Genomic DNA, 22048 nt, shown 5'->3' with positions numbered 1-22048 from the left:
TTGTATTGGTAATCTATGAAATCATCAAAATCCATCACAATAATGAATCACTTCTTACTGACTACAGAGTCATGGTCACATGAGTTACTGAAAATGTGTGTGAATAAACTGCACACTGCAACCGAGTTAACATGTTATCTTATACCCTACAGTTCACAAACACATACTGCACCACAGCATCCATGTCCAATGGTGTGCAACAGATGCCTGTTTGTGAAGATTGGATGTTCTGGGCTATCACAGCCTCTCCACACTTCACAGAGTTCCATTAAAGGAAAAGCCAGATTCAATTATTGTGCCGGAGACTGGAGGAAAACTACATTGTCAGGACACACACACACACACACACACACACACACACACACACACACACACACACACACACACACACACACACACACACACAATAAGGCAGCAGTTAACACTCTTTGTGGGCAGTTTTATTGTCTCTGGTCACACACAACCGTGAACTCAATTCCAATTAGTCTTCAGGCACCTGCTGCCCTTTTCTCAAACTTTTATCAGTTTATAAGCCATTGGCTTTGAAAAACAGAATAAAACTCTTGTGATATATATTTCTTTTCTCATCGAGGGTATGCAATAATTTCTGGCATAAGACATTTTTCTTTACACTTTACGTAGATTGTGTTTTTCTAACTTAATACTATCAAGACCAGGCGTCATTACCCACATGCGTAAGTGTGTGAAAAGCCAGCACTTTGATTTACTCAACCCGCTTGCCTGATCACTTCATCACAGCGCTCCATCCACCTCTATCAGCCCACCTAGGATGTACTCTGTCAATCAGTAGCCAGCCCACTCCACATGTTCACCAGTTGCACAAGTGCCTCATGTTTCCAAAGACATAAGCAAGTATGGGAGAACCTTGGAGAGATTTTTGAGATATGTTATCTGTTATATGAGATATAAGATGAGTTCTTTTTGGGCTGAATGAAGATCTAAGGACAGGACAGAAATAAGATCCATCTTACTGAAAACGTAGACCAAACTCTTAAGATAGGTTTTTCAGCCATTTAAGTCATTAAGCTTCATGATCCCTTTCTTGTGCAATATAAGATCACTCATTTGAACAGTATTGTGTTTTATGGCCTCATTCAGTCACTGCTTCATTCTGGGTGGCGTCACTAAGTAGTTTAAAGACACACTCTCTCTGGTTTTGTTACAGCACTGTCAGTGTTTTCAAACTCAACACAGTCCACACTTGAGATTTGAATATCAACAGTGAGCTGGAGGAACAATTTGGGTTTGTTTTTGGCTGTAACAAAAACTATTGAGTGTATTCCTATGTACAGTTGGTCTTCTAATATTATTACTAGTAGTACTAATACTTCGTATCTCAAAACTCAAATAGACAGTTTAACAATGTCTTAAGTTATTAAGTCAAGAGAAAATAAATACATATTTTATAAAAAAATTATTACCAGTTTAATTTCTATGTGGTGTAATAACATATGGTACTATAAGAGGAAAATGTTACTGGACCGCAGAGGTTTATTTTTTTTTATTCTTGTTCAAAGTTGAACTAATGCCAGTGTAATCTGAAGTCCCCAGCTAGGGTCAGGTAAATCATCAACTGGTTGGATGATGGATTCTAACAGAGTGCGAATATGGTGTCATAAAGCATAAACAGGATAGCAGGATAAATGTGACAGGAAACCAATTCAACTTTGAATGGATCTGTATTCAAATTAAGAGCCCCATTTTGTCTGTGCTTATCTCGAGATAGACTCACTCTCTGTCACTGAATAGCTTGCAGTATTTGGTATAATGGATGACACCTATAGCACCGCTACAATTAACAATTTCTCAGGGTCATATACAGCTCTGTAGCAATGCAGAGTTGGACACATCTGTCATACTGACAGCTTTGACACGATGTCTTCCGGATATGAATGTTACGTGTGACAACTTCTTCTTTATGTTGCTGAATCAACAGAAATGTAAAGATTGGTTAAGTGATTCTGGTGAAATCCAATATCCATGACAAATACCATGATGTAGTGCTACTGTTAATAACGAAACAACTGTCGCTACCTGGCTGGAATAACAAATTAGTGTTGCCCGATCCACTTTGTTTGTTTCCTGTTTACAACTTACTACTTTTCGTTGCACACACAGATTGGAAAGCTAGCAGACTCCATGAATTTGAAAAAAAAGTGTCACATTACCTAGAATTGCCTACACCAGCTTTAAAGGCTGCAATTATTTTTATCATTATCATTTGCATCTGCAGTCCCCCTCAGCTCTATAAAAACGTGCTCACTGTTTTAATTCTACAACATGCAACTTTAAGGTCACCACTCTCATCAGTGTCATCTCCAGATGCAGAAAGCAGCTGTTTTCACAGAAAAAGCAAAGAGAGTAGTAGGTGGAGACCAAAACAGAGGTAAAGGAACATTCAATTTACATTCATCAGGTGGCAAGAAACACTGCAAATGATTTTCTAATGTTGCTCAATGTATAAATAAGCAACCATTTCCTAACAAGTTCACCATATAAATGATTCCTCTCTTCTATATGTATAGACCTTTTTCCACAGCAGCCAACCTTAATTAGTATCATTGGTATGCCTGTGTTTAACCTACTTTTTTCATGTTAAAATGGCTGCTGTAAAAAAGGTCTGTAGCTGTTCTTGTAGCTGTCATTACATTTGCCCAGGGACTGCAGTTAAAAATTAGACAAGATGGCTAAACAGGCTCATATACAGAAATACCTATTAATGTGTGCGCTCCCTGTAACACACACACCACACACACACACACACACACACACACACACACACACACACACAGCATTTTCCAGTCCTGGTTAATTTGGTTTACCTGCCTCCTGTGGTAACAGCAAGTTGCTGTTTAATACAACACCAAAACGGTTGAGCTACTTTGTTAGCCGTACAATTTGTGATCTCATTCCATGAAGCAAACACACAGGACGTTTTCCACCCAACAGTAGGACAGTAAAACTGATTATCTTGCTGAGGAGTTGGAGGTGTGCAGCCTGTTGCCTGCAGCTCTTCATCTAACAGCTCACCGTGGGTCCTTCTCCCATTACTGCCCTGCAACATAATAAAACCGTTGTGTTATTTTGCTGTGTACCATTGAATGTTTGTACAGCGTAAACACCGTAACAATTAATTCTGGTTCTTGTGGTTTCTTCACAATAAAAGCCAATTTTTTGCCAGTACTATGCGTTTAATGTGCAGCAGCAGTCTTTCCCGTGTGCATGCAGCAGACAGAGTAAGGACTAAGTATCTGTAGGCTGTGATCAGCTTTCCTGTGAATCCAACACCAGTAGTAGATTTGAATGGCGGACTACACCACTAACATCAACACGGAGAGGTAATATCAAACATGGACATGGATTTACTGATTATTTCAAAAACGGAAGAAAGAACTATTTCATCAGGTCACAACTGCCTTTGCGCTAAACGCTGTGCAATGAGCTCCATAAATAGAAGATCAGGATTTATTTCTTCATTACATCTGCACTGAGCGTTGTCTGCTACAGCCTCATTCAAACTGAATCTGAATCTGGTTTGTTTACTCTGTAATTATGGAAAGAAAGTGCACACGTGTTTCTTATTCCCCCCAAGAGGAGGAAATAAACAGCGCAGTGGAATATTTTACCCCTTCATATTCTAGCGCTAATCTGACAGTGACTGATATAAGATGTCCTATTTGCACTGACAGTCGCTGCGCAACAGCCAGTGAAATGAGGCTTATGACATGCTCAGCATATTGGGACTGTACACTTTTGGATTTTTACTACAAAGATGCCAAGAATGGAAACAGCTTAAAAAAATCCTTCCACTGCTTAACTGCTGTGAACCTCCTCCACCGGCCAAAAACATAATCTTTTGGGAGGTTCTTGCAGACCTTTGATCCCTAATGGGGTAAATTTAGTTAAGTGCTGACCACATGAGAAAATAGCACTTTATGATAAACACTTTGTACCATTTTCAATAATTTGATTTGATCTGTTTTGTTCAGATTTGGAAGAGAAACGGTGCTGTATGAATATCAGGATCTCTATAAAAGACACAACTCAAGGTGAGCCCTTTCACTGTTTTGTGACTTTTCTGCAAATCTTGCACAGCTTTTGCAACCCACAGCCTTCAATGCTGTCACACCCTCCCTTTTCATTCCCATTCTTTCATTTTCCCTGTCTTTGTAACTCCCCTCCCTCTGTTGTCACTCAGCTGAAGGAGGGAACTGAGAGCAAAGTATGTGGAGTCCGTCCCAGACTCTGGTGCTGGTTATTGAGGACCCGCCACTCTACAGGCAGGCAGGCAGGCAGGCAGGCAGACACACTGCACTGGTGTGTCATATCTTATCTCTCATATCCTACAGTTATAAAAACGTGGATCTTATCAAAGATACTGCCAGCCCTCTGAATTCTGACAGGCTGGTTAACAGAAGAAGAAGGGAGGGAGAAAAGATAGTAGTCAGGGAGGGGAATGGGGGGAAATATGTCCAGTGCTGTAAAGTGGTAAGAGGGAAGGCTGCAGAGAAGTGTGGGCTGGGTTAAACTGGCACTTAAAAAGAAGCTTGCTTTAGCTTTTGTGCATTTCACCAGCAGGCAGACTGGGTGAAGAAGTGGATGAGACAACAGCTCCAGGGGGAAGGTGTACTCTCACTTCTCACTTCATTGGAGCAAGTGTATTTTTAGCTCCCAACTATTTCACTTAACAGTTTTTCTCTTCCACTCTTTACTTGGTGGAGGCTAGCCATGGGCACCGGTGTGGACAGGTTTCTGTGGACAGTGTTGCTGCTGCAGCCAGTCTTGGGACTGTCTGAGGCTCTGCCAGCAAGCTGGCTGCCAGGGGAATATGCAAACACCACGGATGATGCATTAAGGTTCCTCAGCGAGTACAACAGCACTGCCGAGCAGGTGCTGTTCTACAGCGTCTCTGCCAGCTGGAACTACAATACCAACATAACGGACCACAACTCCATGCTTCAGGTAGGACAACTCCTGGATTCTTGAGCTTAGAGGGTGACATGTTAGCTGAACCTTTTCTCATGTTGGTATGAAATTGGCCCATTTAGATCAGTTCTTGCCAGGACTGGCACCTCGTCACCATAAATGCATGCATGGTCAAGGGTTTCTGTGGAGCTGAGCCCTGCTTGACTTGGAGATCTCCCCTATTCATCTCTCTCCAGAAATACATGCTCAGTTTCCTCCCAGCGCAGCCAACTCAGCTTGTGTGTTACTGGAAATACAAAGCAGATCTAAATGCCTGCGGCGCGAACGTCTTCAAGTTTTGAATACATTTCTAGGGGGTCTTATGTGCTATTATTTCTGTTTTACGCTATTTTCTGCTTAATACAGTTTCTCCAGATGGACTCGTGTGCCACAGGATGTAGTTTTCCACACACTAATAGTCTTTATTGTCCAATATGGCAATATTTGCAGTCTGTAAAATGCCTCACCTTTGCAGGAGTTTCTAAATGGGGCTATTTAGAGGCAAGTTATGAGACATAAGGTTAATAGCAGAACGGTTTTACAGCTTCGTCTCACCATATGCCTGATAAAGATTTGCATAAGCATTGAAGACAAGGGAGATAGGATACCGTCAATAAAGCAGGAGAAACGAACAGCCAGGCAGGAGCAAATTAAACTGTAGAGGTGTGAACAAGTATAGACTTGCCTTCAGGCCCCCATTTGTATTCATATACTCATATATAAACTGATGAAAGCAAATTATAAAACAACACACTCAGGGAAAAGCCTGAGTTTTTTTCTCTATGTGTGCTTGGACAGCTGTCACAACAGGATTTCTGTACACTATCAGGCTTTGAACACACACTGAACAGGTGGAAATGTGGCCCCCACCACACTAGTGTCAACAGGGTCAGGCTGCAGAATATGCTCTGCTCTCCACAATGTGTCTGGGATATAAGGTGAAAGATGAGCAGGCTTGTAGCTGCCATGTATGATTTTTTTTCTGGGCAGTTCAAAGATGGGATCAAAGTGGATCAGAGCAATGAGGTCCATCTGATCTGGCAGCCAGGGGGAATATGGCAACTCAGCCTGACAGACAAATCTTTTAATGTTGGCATTCCACTTATGCTGCACTGTAAACCCATTACATCCAAATTATTACAACATGTACAGTCTGTTCATGCATACAAAGCAAACACATGCACAGACAGTTCCCTCCTCAGCCCTTGCAGCTTCAGAGGTGAGGGTGATTTGGTGCAAATGAGGCTCAGGTGAGATCAGGCGTAGGGGATCAAACAGAATAAGATCAGCTCACAAACTTCTTATCATGCTGAATAAAAAGCGATGAGCGTGGATATCAATGACTGATGTCCTTTGAACCCCAGAATGAAATACCAGCAGCCTCCAATTGTCACTATCAAACCTGAGAATCAGTCATTCATCTTGCTGCATACTGACAGCTTTTTCATTCGACTCGAATGTGAAGTGGTTCATTTTGAAATTCTGTAAATCCATTTTGTCGCCCAAGCAGAATTTTTTCCTAAAATTCAACTATTTCAGCTACAAATACTTTCAAATAACTCTTTAGCTAAATAATAACCTTATTGTATTTAACTTTAAAGCTAACAATCAGAAACTGTGTCTTGAATGAATCTTATTTTGGAAATACACTCTCACAGTCGTGTTGGATTAATGTCCACTTATTCTTTGTACACATACATATGTTTAAAGGGTAAATGAGTATGAGGATTTGTTAATGGAGAAGTTACTGTAACACTTTGCCTCCTTACAAATGACAATACTGATTGCAGCTTGTGTAACAGAAACCTTTAGGGAAAGAAAAACAGCAAGAAAGGCATTTCCACCTTATCTTTACTGTATTTCTTTGGTTAAGTATGTGATTATCTGAGTGGACGAATGGGTGTAGGCATGCTGGAAAAAACGAATGAGAAAAAGACAGAGATTGAGAGGAAGAGCACAAAGGTCAGAGTTAATGCTTCAACTCACTGTCACCAGCTTCCTCTTTTGCTGCCTGTTATTTTAGGGAGAAAGACAGATAAGAAAGGCTTTAATGAAAACATTACTGGAACGAAGGTACTGTCTTGTCAGTTTTATCAGGGTGTGTGTTGAGCAACTAGCGAGCTGTGAGCACTAACACATTGCTCTGTTGTTTCATCATTAGTGTGTTTGCAGACATTTCCCATTAGTATGACTAAACAAGTTAAATTTACACTGTGGTTGACACAGAGTATAGGGCTACAACCCATTAAATCTAAAAATGTATATGGGACACATGTAAGAGTACAGTGGTAGTTCATCATTTTGAATAGCAGCAAATCAATGTGAAATCAATCATATATACTATTCATGCAATGTTCCACAACAGCCTTGACTCCATCCATTCTTCCAACGCTGTCATTGTATACGCTGAGAACACCTACAGTGTGTCCATGACCTCCCAGAGTGCCATAAAGAAATCCTGGAGATTCAGTGAGGCCATATATAAACATGTGTATCTGAGCGGCAAATGCATTTCTCAAAAATATTACCCTTGAGCTAGCGTTATTTTGTGGTTCTGTCCTTGCTCCCAAGACAGACAGAGCACTTTATTGATCCCAGAGGGAAGATGTGTTGGTACAGCTGTCAAGGAACATATGAAGTCACAAATGACATGTTGTAGGTATAGGAGTTGAATAACAAGAGCGTACAGCCCTGCCACCGTCATGAAAATGACAGATGCCATGAATAAGGACTAAATGTAATAACTATATGTAACTATAACTATATATAATATATACTGGATATATAGGACCTAAGAACCTGAGCTTCCTCAAAAAGTAGATTGTAGGTCTTGTTCCAATAAGGCCTGCAAATAATTAACCCCTGTATCAGTATCTTTTTAGTCCAGTAGTCTCATTGCTGCCCACCTTCTACTCCTGGCATACATGAATATAGTAAAATAATAACTGACTACAGAGAAAAATAATTCTTCATTTCGTCAATGTGGACCATGCTTGCTTGGAAAAATCATTTTCAGATATAAAGAAGCTTAATGACTGATGCTATATATTTATTACCACCTTTAATAGGCCTTCACATTTCTGTTAAGTTGTTTCTGAGTGATTGCAGAAATTAAAGGTCTAGTGTGGTTACATTTAGGAGGATCGATTGGCAGAAATGGAATATAATATTCATAGCTATGTTATTAGTGTATAATCACCTGAAAATAAGAAAAAACAAACCATATAGTGGCTCTAGATAGGACCTTTCACGTTTGTTTGCAGCCACCATCCTTTCTCCAACATGCAAGCAGTATTTAGTTGGTTGCAATCTGCAACTTCACGGCTACACGCCACTAACCCATTTTTTAAAGAAATTCAATATATTTTTTTAATTCACTTCCTCCTCCTCCTCCTCTCGTCTTCAGGTAAATGCGTCCCTTCAAGAGCAGGCCTTCTCATCAGCGTGGGGGTTAAAAGCCAAGACGACTTTCTCTCAGGAGGTTCTCAACTCTCTCTCTGACCCTAAAGACACGAAACTGATGGACAAGATCAAGACACTGGGAGCTGCCAACCTGCCCCAGGTTGAAAGAGAGGAGGTTTGTTCCTGTTTCATATTTCCTAATTGGGAACTTTGCTGTGAGTCCATGTCATGTTTTTGTCAGTGTATCAGCGCTGAGCTCTTTGGAACATCAAAGACTGACTTCACATCTCTCTTTCTTGTTTGCAGTATAACACAATTCTCAGCACCATGGACAATATCTATTCCACAGCCAAGGTGCATCCAGAGCCAAACATAAGCTGGAGCCTGGAACCTCGTGAGTAAATAGAGAATAAAGGCTTAGTTTGAGGCTTGAAATGCATGAACTATATGATACAGATGTTTTTGAGTTATTAGAAAAGAACAGGAACGGAGCACTATTGTGGAATATGAAACAAATAACAATGTGGAGGGGAGCCTAGCAAGAAAAACAGTTGTGAGTGGTTAAGATCTTATCTGCTCTTGGAAAAGTAACAGGATGGACAAAATACTTAAGAGAGGTCTCCAAAGGAAGTGTTATGGATGTGCCCATGAGTGTTGAGTAAAAAGCTATACAGCATGTCATGTAGCTTTTAACGCATGTATTATGAACAATGGCTCAGTGTTTTGTCAGGAACAACTGCCAAAAGTAATCGAGAGAAATCCTTGTGCACACACAGTACGACAAGAGAGCAAAAACAATTATTTCTACTTAAACCTACTGGCAAATATAAATAAGCTAATTTACTATTGTTAATAATAATTATTATTGGTATCTTATCATGGAAACAATCTAAGGTCGAACAGGGTTATTCAAAGTATGTGCTACATCCCTTCACAAAGAACATGGTGTCATTATAATAACAAACAGACCGTCAACAATCACTTTTTCCACCATTTCAACCATCGTCTGTGGTCTGTTTTTCTTCACCTCATTTCCACTTTCTGGCATTTTGAAGATAAATGTTGTTTTACATGACGCCCAGAATATCACGGAGTTGCCATAACTCAAAGCTAATCTCTTGGATAATCTGTCTGTTCTCGCCTTTTCCTACTGAGAGAGGAGAGCATGAAGTCATCTAAACACTAATTCATCTTGATTGTTTTAGGAAATACTTTTGTGGCTTTTTAGTTATATTGATTGTCTGTGCACCAGATTAGGTCAGCTTCTGCGTTGTATGTTTTCCAGCCTTTTTTTTAAGACTGACGATGTGTTGGATTTTTTTTCTGTTTTACAGATCTCACAGATATCATGGCCAACTCCAGGAGCTACAAGAGGCTGCTGTACGTCTGGGAGGGCTGGCACAATGCATCCGGTGTACCTCTCAAACAGCACTACCCAAGATTTGTGGAGCTCAGCAACAAAGCCTCTCAAGCTGATGGTAGGAACTTCCTCTTGACCTCTGGCATAAAGTTTCACAATTCTCCAAATAAGTAATTCATTTGATTAGAACGAGGAGAGAAGAGAAATGGAGTGCAACAGAGAGACAGAACATTAACATTTTGTCCTGTTTAGGTTTTGCGGACACTGGAGCAGACTGGCGCTCTTGGTATGAGACTGAAACCTTTGAGCAGGATCTTGAGCATCTCTACAGGACCATTGAACCCCTCTACCAGAACCTGCATGCTTTTGTGCGCCGCCAGCTCTACAACCAGTACGGTCCCAAGTACATCAACCTTAAAGGACCCATCCCCGCCCACCTGCTAGGTACAACGCAGCGGTTTTATGTTGCTTACGTAAACTATCTACTGTCAAGAGCCATGAATCAGGGAGTGTATGAAAATGAGGTCAGAAAAGGGGGGGGGAAGAAAAGACGCAGAAGACAACAACTTTGATTCTTTATCCGGTTTTATTTGGATCAATATGTCAATATATCGATATAAAATATAAATAAATATATTTTTCCTTCATTTTTACTGTGCATTATTGCAGAACTATGGTCAACAACTAATTTAGCCCCTGTTTGTATACATCACCAGTTCATTTGTCTTCCCAGATGCGCATAGTGCCAAAAAAGAGGCAAAAGAGACTGCCTAAGAGAGATTGTGAATTAAATATTTGTTTAGGGATTTTTTATCCACAGAGCTTAACAAATTCGGTTATTTTACCAACTGGATCAAACCCCATAAAAATAATGCATGTTTAACTCAACTCATCCTGTTCTCCTTCCCACCCCAATCCGATCATTTTTGTGCAGTTCTTAACATAAACACTCATTATTTAATAAAAGCTTGAAAAATCATCAAAGATATAATCGCACGTGCTGCTCAGCGTATTATCATTTTATGTGCTTATCTCATCACTGCAACTGATGTATTTCCTACAGTGCCTCTGAGTGGAGGGTCACGTAACAAATTAGAATTGCTGCTTAAGTGTGTTTTCTTCCTCACCCTCAGGAAATATGTGGGCCCAGACCTGGAACAATGTTTATGGTATGATGATCCCATTTCCTGACAAACCCAACATGGACGTGACTGATGAAATGATCCGACAAGTAAGTATGGGGGAAAGATTTTGTGCCACCTGCTGTGATGGATTGTAGAGGGGGTAAAAAAGCATTCTGTAGGTCTTGCATACAGTAACTTTTCTATTTTTAGGTGATTTTTGTTAGATGGCACCGAGCTGAATTGTGACTGTAATCTTTTCCTCTTCGCAGGGCTACAATGCCACGCACATGTTCCGTGTGGCTGAGGAGTTCTTCACGTCTTTGGGTTTAGAGAAGATGCCTGATGAGTTCTGGGAAGGATCCATGCTGGTGAAGCCTGAAGGTCGAGAGGTGGTGTGCCATGCGTCTGCCTGGGACTTTTATAACCGCAGAGATTTCAGGTAATATTTATTATTTTTTATTTATTAGAATTTAGTTACAAATGAGCGCTTTGTTATAGTTACACTTAATTAATTTAAGCTTATCACTTATAAGCTGAAAATGTATAAGCTGAAAACAGACATATTGTGACTATTGGGGTAGATCTCAGTGTAGATCTTCACACTCATAGCCAGAACAGTGTAGGATTCATGGCCCTTCAAAAAACATTCATTGCTTTAAAACATTCACTGGATGTGGATGCGCACACCCTTGAATTAAAATATAAAAGTCAGAACAAAACACTCCTAATACTTATGGACTTAATACAATGATTGCTAATAAAACATGATATTGAGAATTCATTAATCGATTATATTGATGTTTCATCTTCTGTAGGATCAAGCAGTGCACCACAGTAACGATGGAGCAGCTCTTTACTGTACACCATGAGATGGGGCACGTCCAGTATTACCTGCAGTACAAGGACCAACCCGTCGGCTACCGTCGCGGAGCCAACCCTGGGTTTCACGAGGCTATTGGCGATGTTTTGTCTCTCTCCGTTTCCACACCCAAACATCTGCAAACCATTAATCTGCTGGAATCTGTAACCTCTGACATTGGTAAAGAGACATAAATAAAATCTAAGCCACTTAAATACTGTCCCACAAATTTCCAACATCAGAGCGATTAGATTCAATTTTCATCATTTAAATGCTTAAAAAATGAAATGCTGTAATGTGTTTCTCCAGAAACTGATATCAACTACCTGCTGAAGATGGCTCTGGAGAAGATAGCCTTCCTTCCCTTTGGCTACCTCATTGACCAGTGGAGATGGGGCGTGTTCAGTGGGCACACACCTCAAGAGCGGTACAACTCTGACTGGTGGTACCTCAGGTAGCCTTATGCACAGGCTTAATACACTTTCATGTTAGAAGAATAGTTTTTGGGAAATATAATTATTTGTACATTAGATACACATATGAACGTTCATATATCATCCTCTTTTAAGTTGATACTAAATGCTCCACTATGTCCACCAACTAGTCACTAACTGTGTCTGTCTGCTGTTTGGTGCCAAGCAGGTAGTGCAGAGTGGGCTTTTAGAGCTTTTTGGCTGAAAACAGCTGCCTGCTGCAGCCAAAAGCAACACTGAGAGCAGTGAGATTGAGTTGAAACTCATTATAAAGCTCTGTAAAAGTCAAGGGGAGCGGCAGACTCGGATGACTCTGAAGCATTAAAGAGTGCTATATCATTATCATTAAAAAAAATTGTTATAGCTGCTCTAATGAAACTTTCAGGGAATGATTGAATATTGAATGATTATTTCATAACCCCTTTATACCTGAGACTGAGCAAATCCCAGCCCTAACACATCAACTCAAGCTGCACTGTATTACTACAGAAGACTGTGGTGGTACTGGCTGGCATTTCACACTTATGTGTGTGTGTGTGTGTGTGTGTGTGTGGTGTGTGTGTGTGTGTGAGTGTGAGTGTGAGTGTGTGAGACGTGAGGTGTTGCTGGAAAAAGAGCACACGTGCCTAGCTGACATTTAATGGATACATAAAACAGTCATTATAGGCTGGATAACTTTCCAGAACTCATGTCTTAGTTATGTAACCTATGTGTGTTCTAAATAAATCTCTTTTTTTCACTTTATAGGACAAAATATCAAGGCATCTGCCCGCCCACCAGGCGTACAGAGGAGCACTTTGATCCAGGAGCAAAATACCACATCCCTGGAAACACACCATACATCAGGTAGCATCCTGTTCTAGTCCAACCACTATGTAATAGGTTACACACAGAAGAGATAGAGACACAGCTTCAGCTATTGATATTGTCATGACATGTATTTTGTATTTGCCTAGCAATCTGTATCCTAGTTTTTAAATTCCATAAAATGGGGTCAGCGCCCTTTCATTGCATAATCATGATGAGTGTGTGTTTGTGTACATGCCTGCACATATACATATGAGATTTACAGGGATATTATAAAAAGGCAAAGTAAACAAACAATCAAGAATGGCTGGTGATCTGGGAGTTAAGGTATTAAGGTATTGTGTGTTGTAATCTGGACTAAATTACTCGCTCTGGAGTGTGCTTTTAAACAGTACAATACCCGTACAATAGCAGGAAGCTTGTTGCAGGAGGTGCTATAAGAAAAGCCTCTGACCCCAGCTGGTTTCTCTAACAATGTGGGGAATGACAGTGGATGAAACACATGGTTACAACATTCTTATCATCTAAACTTTGGGGTAATTTTTTGTTTTGTAGTATTGTAGTCAGTATGTTATGTGAATAACAGTCTCATTATTATTTATTATCTTTTATTATATTTTATAACTTATATATTATAACTTCTTTAATGAGGTATCTTGAAAAGTAGTAGTGTAAATGTAATGCACTGAAGAGATGCACAAATCTCCCCCCCCCCGCAGGTATTTTGTCAGCTTCATCCTGCAGTTCCAACTTCATGAAAAACTGTGCGAGGCAGCCAATCACACCGGTCCCCTGCACACATGTGACATCTACCGCTCTGCAGAAGCAGGGGCCATTTTAAAGTTAGTAATCTTATTGGTCTTCCTTAGTTCATTACACAGACAACGAATAGTTTTACAGAAGCAGTGGTGGTGTAATACAGTTTTATTCTCCCTCTTCCAGGAAAATTCTTCAGGCTGGCTCTTCCAAACCATGGCCTGAGGTGCTCCACGAGGCTATAGGGACCAACAAGTTGGATGCTAACTCGCTGATGAAATACTTTGACCCAATTATTAAGTGGCTGGAAAAGCAAAATGAGAATGAGACCTTGGGATGGCCTGACTTCGGCTGGGTCCCACCCATTCCTGAGGGCTACCCTGAGGATATTGGTAAGAGAGGACTCTAGCACACCAAAGAGTACTGCTCAAAATGAGTGGTGAAAATTGGCAGAATAACAGATGAAAGATGAAATACAATGTCTGGAAGGAAAAAATACAATATAAGAGTTATAGCTGCATTCTAAATAAATCAGTGTAAGAAATTGGAGTGAAGTGGATGGATGTGGTGCAAACTGTTTCTTTTGCCTTGGTAAAATATCTGACAGTGTGTTCCAAGATTGTCTCTACAGGCACACAAACAGAAAAGTACACTTTTATATTCCATTTGAAGCAAACGCCTAAATAAATGAAAACCCTGTGGTGTTTACACATTATAATCACAATTCACACATCGTAATTTTGCTTAAACGTGACAGTGTTTTTCAGACTTAATTACATGAATCTATATTTACAGTACGCATCCTGCATTTCAGCTGACTTGTCCTTTTTTTAAAATCCAGACAAGAATACAGATGAGCTTGATGCAAAGACATTTCTGAACGAGTACAACAGCACAGCTGAGGTAGTGTGGAACGCCTACACTGAGGCCTCCTGGAAGTACAACACCGACATCAATGAAGCCAATAAGCAGGCGATGGTGAGACCCTCTGACTGACTCCACTGAGACCTTAACAGTGCTCAGGCATCATCTTTCATCAATCAAATGTGAAGGACTGTAGCTTCTCATGTTTATTTTTTGCATTAAGTGAGGGAATTAATCAAATTATTTCTTAATCAAAAATGTGTCAATGGATCAATAATTGATTGAATCAGTGAGTCACTAATCATGTACGCATGTTTCTATCTACCTAATTACCTATCTGTGCACTTTTTAACCTGTCCATCCATCCATCCAATCACCCTGCTGCTTCCACATTATGTAAAAGATAAAGAATGTGAGAAATTAAAGAGTATTCATTGTTCCTCTTTAGCTTCAGAAGAACCTGGAGATGTCAGCACACACCCTGAAGTATGGACAGAAGGCCCGTCTGTACGACACCACTGACTTCCAGGACGGCTCAGTCAAGCGCACCATCAAAAAACTCAGCGACATTGAGAGGGCTGCGCTGCCCTCGGCAGAACTGAAAGAGGTGCGAAGGAAATAGTTTGTCATGAAACAGGGATCCGTAAAACACACCACCACAATGAAAGCTTATTTATTAAGAACAACCATTTACTGGAAACCAGGAAAGTCTCTTATTAATAACACAAAACCCAGAATTCACAAAGCTGGATCTTACAGGTAGCAGCACCAAAGCATTGATCATTGAGCCTGACAAACTTTTGCAATACTCATTAAACAATCATTAACATGCAGAAAGTGTGAGCTGTAAAACAGGCTTTTCCCTCATCTGTTTCTGTGCAAAATTATCCACCACCTTTATAAAAAACAAGGGCTCTGACCAAATCATTACTGGCAAATATATAATTATGTAACCTGGCCTGTAAGACAGGTATTTCCTTTATATTGCACACACCCTAGATGACGTTGCTCATAAAGTGTCCATAAGAGAGGAGGTAGCTACTGCAGGAAAAAAAATGAAACCTAGTCAGTCCAATATGAATGTGGTAGAAAGACCACATTAAAACCATAACATATACACTGTAGGCACATGATGGAATACTATGGGTTTGTTTTTCAACCTGTTTATCTGCTTGGGAGGAGCAAGAGCCAGCTGCTATGGATATGTTTGCCTGTGCATTTTTGTAAACTCTAGTGATGTAGTGAAAGAAAATGCTCTTTTTATGGACCAGGCACAGAGCTCGAGGAGCTGTGCACAAAGGAATACATTTGTTAAACACATCAGCCAACTCAAGGCTGGTGCTCTTGAAAACAACTAACTGTAGCCAACTTACCATTAGCAATATGTAAAAAAAATAAAAAATGAAACCAGGTGATTGCTTATGGTTGTATCTAATGCTTGATTCACACCTTTACCTTTTCAGTACAACACTCTCCTATCCAACATGGAGACAAAGTACAGTGTGGCTGAGGTCTGCAGAGATAATGGGACCTGCCATCCACTGGATCCAGGTAAGAATATGGAATAGACGCCAACCTAATATGAAGAGTTTTACTCCAAAGCATATTAATAAAATGAATAATGTAGCAAATGTAGCATTTACACACACATTACCCTGAAGTATTTCACAAGAAAAATTGTTCTGTGTTTTTAGATCTCCAGAAGATCATGGCAGAGTCCAGGGATTATGACGAACTGTTGTTTGCCTGGAAAGGATGGAGAGATTCTGCTGGCAAAGTACTGCGCCAGGATTACAAGAGATATGTTGAACTGGCCAACAAAGCTGCCACACTCAATGGTATGACCTTTAAGAGTAATTCTACATCCACCTTGAGATTCTCCCTTTTGCTTGAAAACTAAAGAAAGAAAGATGTGGGCCCTGAAGAACAGGAAGTCAAAGCTAACTCGGTCATTTTAAATTGGTGGAGTGAAAAAACTACTTGTGACACAATTCCATCATCACTTACTAACAATGGCAAGTAGCATTTGGATTGTCTTGGCTATACAGAGCCGACATTTTGGAAAATACTCCTACTTACTGAGAGTTTGATGAGGAGATTGATACCACTTTTCGTGTCTGTAGGGTAAATATGAAACTACTGTGAGCAACCTGTTAGCTTAGCTTAGCACAAAGAAACAGGAAACGAGTTTCTCTCTGTTCAATGGGATAAAACTTAATTGCCAACATTACAGACTTAGAAAGTTCACCTCACTGATGGTGTCTTCATCCCTTGTACTGTCTATAGGTCACTCAGACAATGGGGCTTTCTGGCGCTCCCTGTATGAAACCCCTACGTTTGAGGAAGACCTGGAGACTCTGTGGAAGGAGCTTGAGCCGCTCTATCAGAATGTGCATGCCTATGTTCGCAGGGCGCTGTACAAAAAGTATGGCTCCAAGCACATCAACCTGAAGGGGCCCATTCCTGCCCACTTGCTGGGTAAGTAACAAGAAGGAACTTTCAGGGCTTTCAGGAGTTGAGGCTAAGGTCACAGGCCAAACGCACACTTCAGTCAGTATTTCACTATGGAATTTAAAGGATTTGAACACTCTAGCCTAAACTCTTCTTTTATGTGGAAGCATACCACATTGATATTCTGTCGTTGGCTGTAGATGCTTTTGGATTTCGGTAGGATTTAATTTCCTTTCAGAGGTGTCAAGCGTGAGATTGTGTGTGACAGTTCCACACGGTTAGGGATTGAGCTGACTCAGTCACAAATCCCACTTGGTTTAACACTGGCAGAGCAGAGGACAACTTGCCCCATAACTTTATGGAAATACGATAAATGAATGGTGTTTACTGTCCTTTCAGGCAACATGTGGGCACAGACGTGGTCTGGCATAATGGATTTGGCCATGCCCTACCCACATGCCACGCAAGTTGACGCCACTCCAGCTATGGTGGCACAGGTAAATGAACACATCAACCAGCTGTTGCATAATAATCACAGCTGCACACATGAATACACAAGGACACACACAAAGAACACAATCATGCACTCTTCCAGCCATCGCTGTGCAGCTTTAGAGGTCAAGGATCAGTTTGCTTCGCTGAAAAGACACAGATGCGGTCCAAAGTGGAGGATCAAGCAGAATGAGGATAAATACAGAGGATTTTAATTGCAAAAAAGCAGCAAAATACAACACACATCCATTACTGACATGAAGCGTACATAAATATGCTGTATACATATTTTCGAGGGGAACAAGATGTTACCTCCTATCTTTTTAGAACCACAATTTGTTTACACTTTGTGCAGTCATCTATTTTCTAAATGTAGCTGTTGCTTTTTTCCAAATGTTAAATATCTCAGCTCTGCAAAACTGTTTATATTTATATACACAAACACACACATATACACACGCACATACATCCACATCTTCTCTGATATGCTTCTTTTCCCCTTCAGGGCTGGAATGCCACCAGAATGTTCCAGGAATCAGACAGGTTTTTCACCTCATTGGGACTGCTGCCAATGCCAAAAGAGTTCTGGGAGAAGTCAATGCTGGAGAAGCCGTCTGACGGGCGGCAGGTGGTGTGCCATGCCTCCGCATGGGATTTCTACAACCGAAAAGACTTCAGGTAAAATACATTTTTCAGGAACTATTTCATTGGTAGGCTGTCATCAGTGCTTTGACAGGAAGGCGGTTTCTTCTACATTTGATACAGAAACATTAGAACGTGCAACCTTTAGACCTGAATACAGCAGCTGTTTTTTTCTGTGCTTTATTTTGGTGTAAGAAACCTAATTAAATATTGAGCTTCTGTGCCAGTAGTTCATAAGGTTAAAAAGGTGTAAGACTGCTGTCTAACCAAATTCCCATACACAGTAGGCTATATATACTGTGTGTATATAAAATATAACAAACAATTGCCTAGAGGCCAGGAGGATGTAATATTTATGGGTTCTTTGCTGTAATTATAGCCTTGTTTGTGTCTCCAGGATCAAACAGTGCACTGTCGTGACTATGGATGACCTGATCACGGTGCACCATGAGATGGGCCATGTCCAGTACTTCCTGCAGTACAAAGACCAACCTGTGTCTTTCCGTGATGGAGCCAACCCAGGCTTCCACGAGGCCATCGGTGATGTGCTGGCCCTGTCTGTGTCCACGCCCAAACATCTGCAGAGCATCGGCCTGCTGGACAAAGTTGAAACCAACCACGGTGAGGGACCATGACCACAAGTGTTACACAGTTCTGTAAAAACATGTAATGTTATAGCACAGCAATCAGCTCATTAGTGCTGTTTCGGTCCCTATCTCTAGAGAGTGATATCAACTTCCTGATGAGCATGGCACTTGACAAGATTGCCTTCCTACCTTTTGGCTACCTGATGGATCAGTGGAGGTGGAAGGTATTTGACGGACGGATCCCATCGACTGAGTACAATAAAGAATGGTGGAACCTCAGGTAAAGTTCTCCAGTAACAAGTACAACAAGTACAGTGTTTATCATCTAGAAAAGTTCAAATTAATTATTAAATAAAGGTAGGTTAATCAGTACTTACAAGATTGATTGTGTAATAAATGATGATGTGCTTAAATGAAAACTAGATTATACTTTATTGCATTGCAGAATGAAGTACCAGGGACTGTGTCCACCTGTAACCCGTACTGAGGATGACTTCGACCCAGGTGCAAAGTTCCACATCCCTGCCAACGTGCCCTATGTGAGGTAAATATTCATGATTCTGCAGAACAAGCAGGGCACCAGATAATTGAGCACAGATAGATTGATAACTATTTCATCACACTCCAATTAATAGATAATTATGTGCCGGTGTCAGTTAGTTTGTGTTTTGCTGTGTTTTTCTGGCAGCTGTGACAGTACATGTTTAATGATCTTCAATCAGGTACTTCGTTAGCTTCATCATCCAGTTTCAGTTCCACAAGGCTCTGTGTGATGCTGCCAAGCATGTTGGGCCTCTACATACCTGCGACATCTACAAATCTAAGGAAGCTGGGAAGCTGATGGGGTTGGTACACACACCTACAGTACACACACATACAGGTGTACCCACCCATAATGAACTTCTGGAAAAGAATGATATCCAATGTAATTAGAAGTTAAGTAAAATCTCAGCCCTCTTCACCATTACAAAATGGATTTCATATATGTTTGTGCATACTAGAAATAACTAAAACGATGTATCATATTATATTGTATTTATTTTGCTCAGACATGATTGTGGAAATAACGTTATACAGGTGATGACAGAAGATTTTAGTATTTGTCAGTGCAGGCAGCTGGTGAAGACACACTTTGCACCATGTGTGTAATCATCTCTACCACACACACTTGCTACTGATCCTCATCTCCTCTGACCCTCCTCTCTGACCTGTGTTAATGTTTGCAGTGATGTGATGAAGCTGGGCTTCAGTAAGCCTTGGCCCGAGGCTATGACCATGATCACCGGCCAGCCCAAAATGAGTGCCCAGCCGCTCATGCAGTATTTCCAACCTCTCATTCAATGGCTAGAGGCAGAGAACAACAAGAACAAGGATATTCGCGGGTGGCCTGACTACGACTGGAAACCTTCAACCTCTAGTATGTCTAACACTTTCATGCATCCACATACTTCGATACTTTCACAGAAACACAAATAAGGCATGTGCAAGTAGGCAAGCCTTATTGCTGGAAATTTGTGTTAAATAAGTTTTCCAGTCTCCATGCCAAATGTTTTTTGAACTCCTTCCCAGAAAAAAAGGCGCAATGTCTTCACACAGAGGCATTAATTTAGTTTGGTTCCTGCTGTGGCTTACAGTGAAATCAATCTCCTGCTTCTCTTGTTTTACTGATGAGATCCTGCTGAAAGGATGTGTACAGATTAGATTGATGAGATTCTTAGCAACAGAGTGAAAGAGAGAGTTCGGAAGAGATAGTGGTGGAAAAGAGAACACAGCTGTTGTCGCACAGATCAACAGAGAAATACAGAATTCAGATGCAAAGAAACAATTGAGTGTGAAAAGAAAATAAGGGAGGTGGAAGAAAGGGACTTTTTTTCCTTCAGACTACACTGTGTCAGAAGGGGGTAAGTTACCCTGACTTTGTTGAGCGTCAGCAACAACAGTGTAATTGATACAAAGCAGCCACATATGCTGAATATCATCCAGTTACAGAGCTGCATTTTCAGACCTGTCCATTCCAGCTTGCGCAACCGATCACAGCAGTTTAGAGATTCAAGCATGTTGGTATGCACCATCTGTTGGTGGGAAAAATATCTTGTGTGTTTTTTCTACTTTTTTTAGAAAAAAAATTCTACTATTTCCTTTCCTTTTTTTAGCTGCTCTTGAATTGTTTTACATTTTAAAGATGCCTTGTTAAATATGATAAATATGAATAAGTGCGTTTATGAGAAAAACAATCAGTCCAGCATTGAACTTATTTGGTATTTTACGTGTGTGTCCAGCAGGTGAAATTAAATCTAGTAAAGTGGACTTCCTGGGTATGAGTGTGGATGGCTCAGCTGCCATGGCTGGCCAGTGGATCCTGTTAGTCCTTGGAGTGGTCCTCTTGGTGGCCACCATCCTGTTGGCCTACAGGTACAGGAAGTCAAACAAGCATGAAAAGTCCTTGTCCTTGCTGGAGCTCAAGCAAAAGGAGATCAGAGACACCTAGACATTGGTGATGGCTAAAGTAAGGCCTGACTTACTGTAGCTAGCACAGTGCCAACCTCAATGTGAACATCAGTGTTTTTGTGTACTGTAAAGTGCATCTGTTCAATTCTGCTTTCCTTTTTGGTCCTTACCAAGCCTTGTAAATTTATTGTATACACTTTGAGTTCAATTATTTTTTGCCTATGCAAAAGAATATTACAATTTTGTAATTTATTTGCAATATTTGATGGTTTGGGGGGGAATGTTTTAAATGAATGTTTGTAAAGTGATTAATTGTGTAAGCATTTTTTAAATATTTGATTTCTTTTTTGTTGGATCCTCTGCATTTCTACAATAAATACATTAAATATGTATTCTGCCTATGTGTTCAAACAAGACAGCACACAGGAGGTATATTTTTAGCAGGGCACCTGATAATTTAGCCCAGACAGATTGATAACAGCTTCAAGACACTCTAGTGAACTATGAATACACAAGGTAGCTGCAGAAGGTGTGTTCTTTTACTCACATGGCTCAATAAGTCACCATTACGTGCAATTGGTGTGACAGTGCCTATTTGTTTTGTGTTTTTCTGATTCCTGTCAGCACAGTCATGACTCTACATGTTTAATGATCTTCAATCAGGTACTTTGTTAGCTTCATGAGATAGCTACAAATAAGAAGCTGGGCAGCTGCTTTGGGTAGTACACACACCTACACCCCACCCATAACGCACTTGTGAATAATACACAACCTCCTCAGGAAAAACCTTTCAGGTA

General features: G+C 40.6%; 1 protein-coding gene across 2 annotated transcripts; it reads left to right on the top strand.

Annotated features, from left to right (window-relative positions):
• The first annotated feature begins 4018 nt into the window (after positions 1-4018).
• Positions 4019-21641, top strand: ace (angiotensin I converting enzyme (peptidyl-dipeptidase A) 1). 2 transcript variants are annotated; one of them, XM_051418312.1, is made up of 26 exons: positions 4019-4070; positions 4748-4983; positions 8393-8563; positions 8695-8782; positions 9723-9866; positions 10001-10192; positions 10882-10979; positions 11142-11311; positions 11688-11911; positions 12041-12185; positions 12952-13050; positions 13731-13853; positions 13954-14159; positions 14609-14745; positions 15080-15238; positions 16095-16182; positions 16326-16469; positions 16918-17109; positions 17482-17579; positions 18080-18252; positions 18614-18837; positions 18939-19083; positions 19249-19347; positions 19526-19648; positions 20030-20220; positions 21083-21641. In XM_051418312.1, exons 1-26 carry the CDS (start codon positions 4034-4036, stop codon positions 21289-21291), a joined length of 3915 nt encoding a protein of 1304 aa, XP_051274272.1. In that variant the 5' UTR covers positions 4019-4033; the 3' UTR covers positions 21292-21641. The 2 variants fall into 2 exon arrangements, with proteins under 2 accessions (XP_051274272.1, XP_051274274.1); XM_051418314.1 differs by lacking the exon at positions 4019-4070 and adding an exon at positions 4481-4645.
• Positions 21642-22048: the final 407 nt, after the last annotated feature.

The sequence above is a fragment of the Dicentrarchus labrax genome, unplaced genomic scaffold, assembly GCF_905237075.1.
Source record: "Dicentrarchus labrax unplaced genomic scaffold, dlabrax2021, whole genome shotgun sequence".
Taxonomy (NCBI): Eukaryota; Metazoa; Chordata; class Actinopteri; family Moronidae; genus Dicentrarchus; species Dicentrarchus labrax.
This window is presented reverse-complemented; position numbering and strand designations above follow the sequence as displayed.

Excerpts from the sequence above, each read along its gene's own strand:
- ace (XM_051418312.1), top strand. The coding sequence starts at position 4,034 with ATGAATATCAGGATCTCTATAAAAGACACAACTCAAG. Across the intron at positions 14,160-14,608 it reads GGGCTACCCTGAGGATATTG|ACAAGAATACAGATGAGCTT; the intron begins GTAAGAGAGGAC and ends TTTAAAATCCAG. Across the intron at positions 17,110-17,481 it reads CATTCCTGCCCACTTGCTGG|GCAACATGTGGGCACAGACG; the intron begins GTAAGTAACAAG and ends CTGTCCTTTCAG.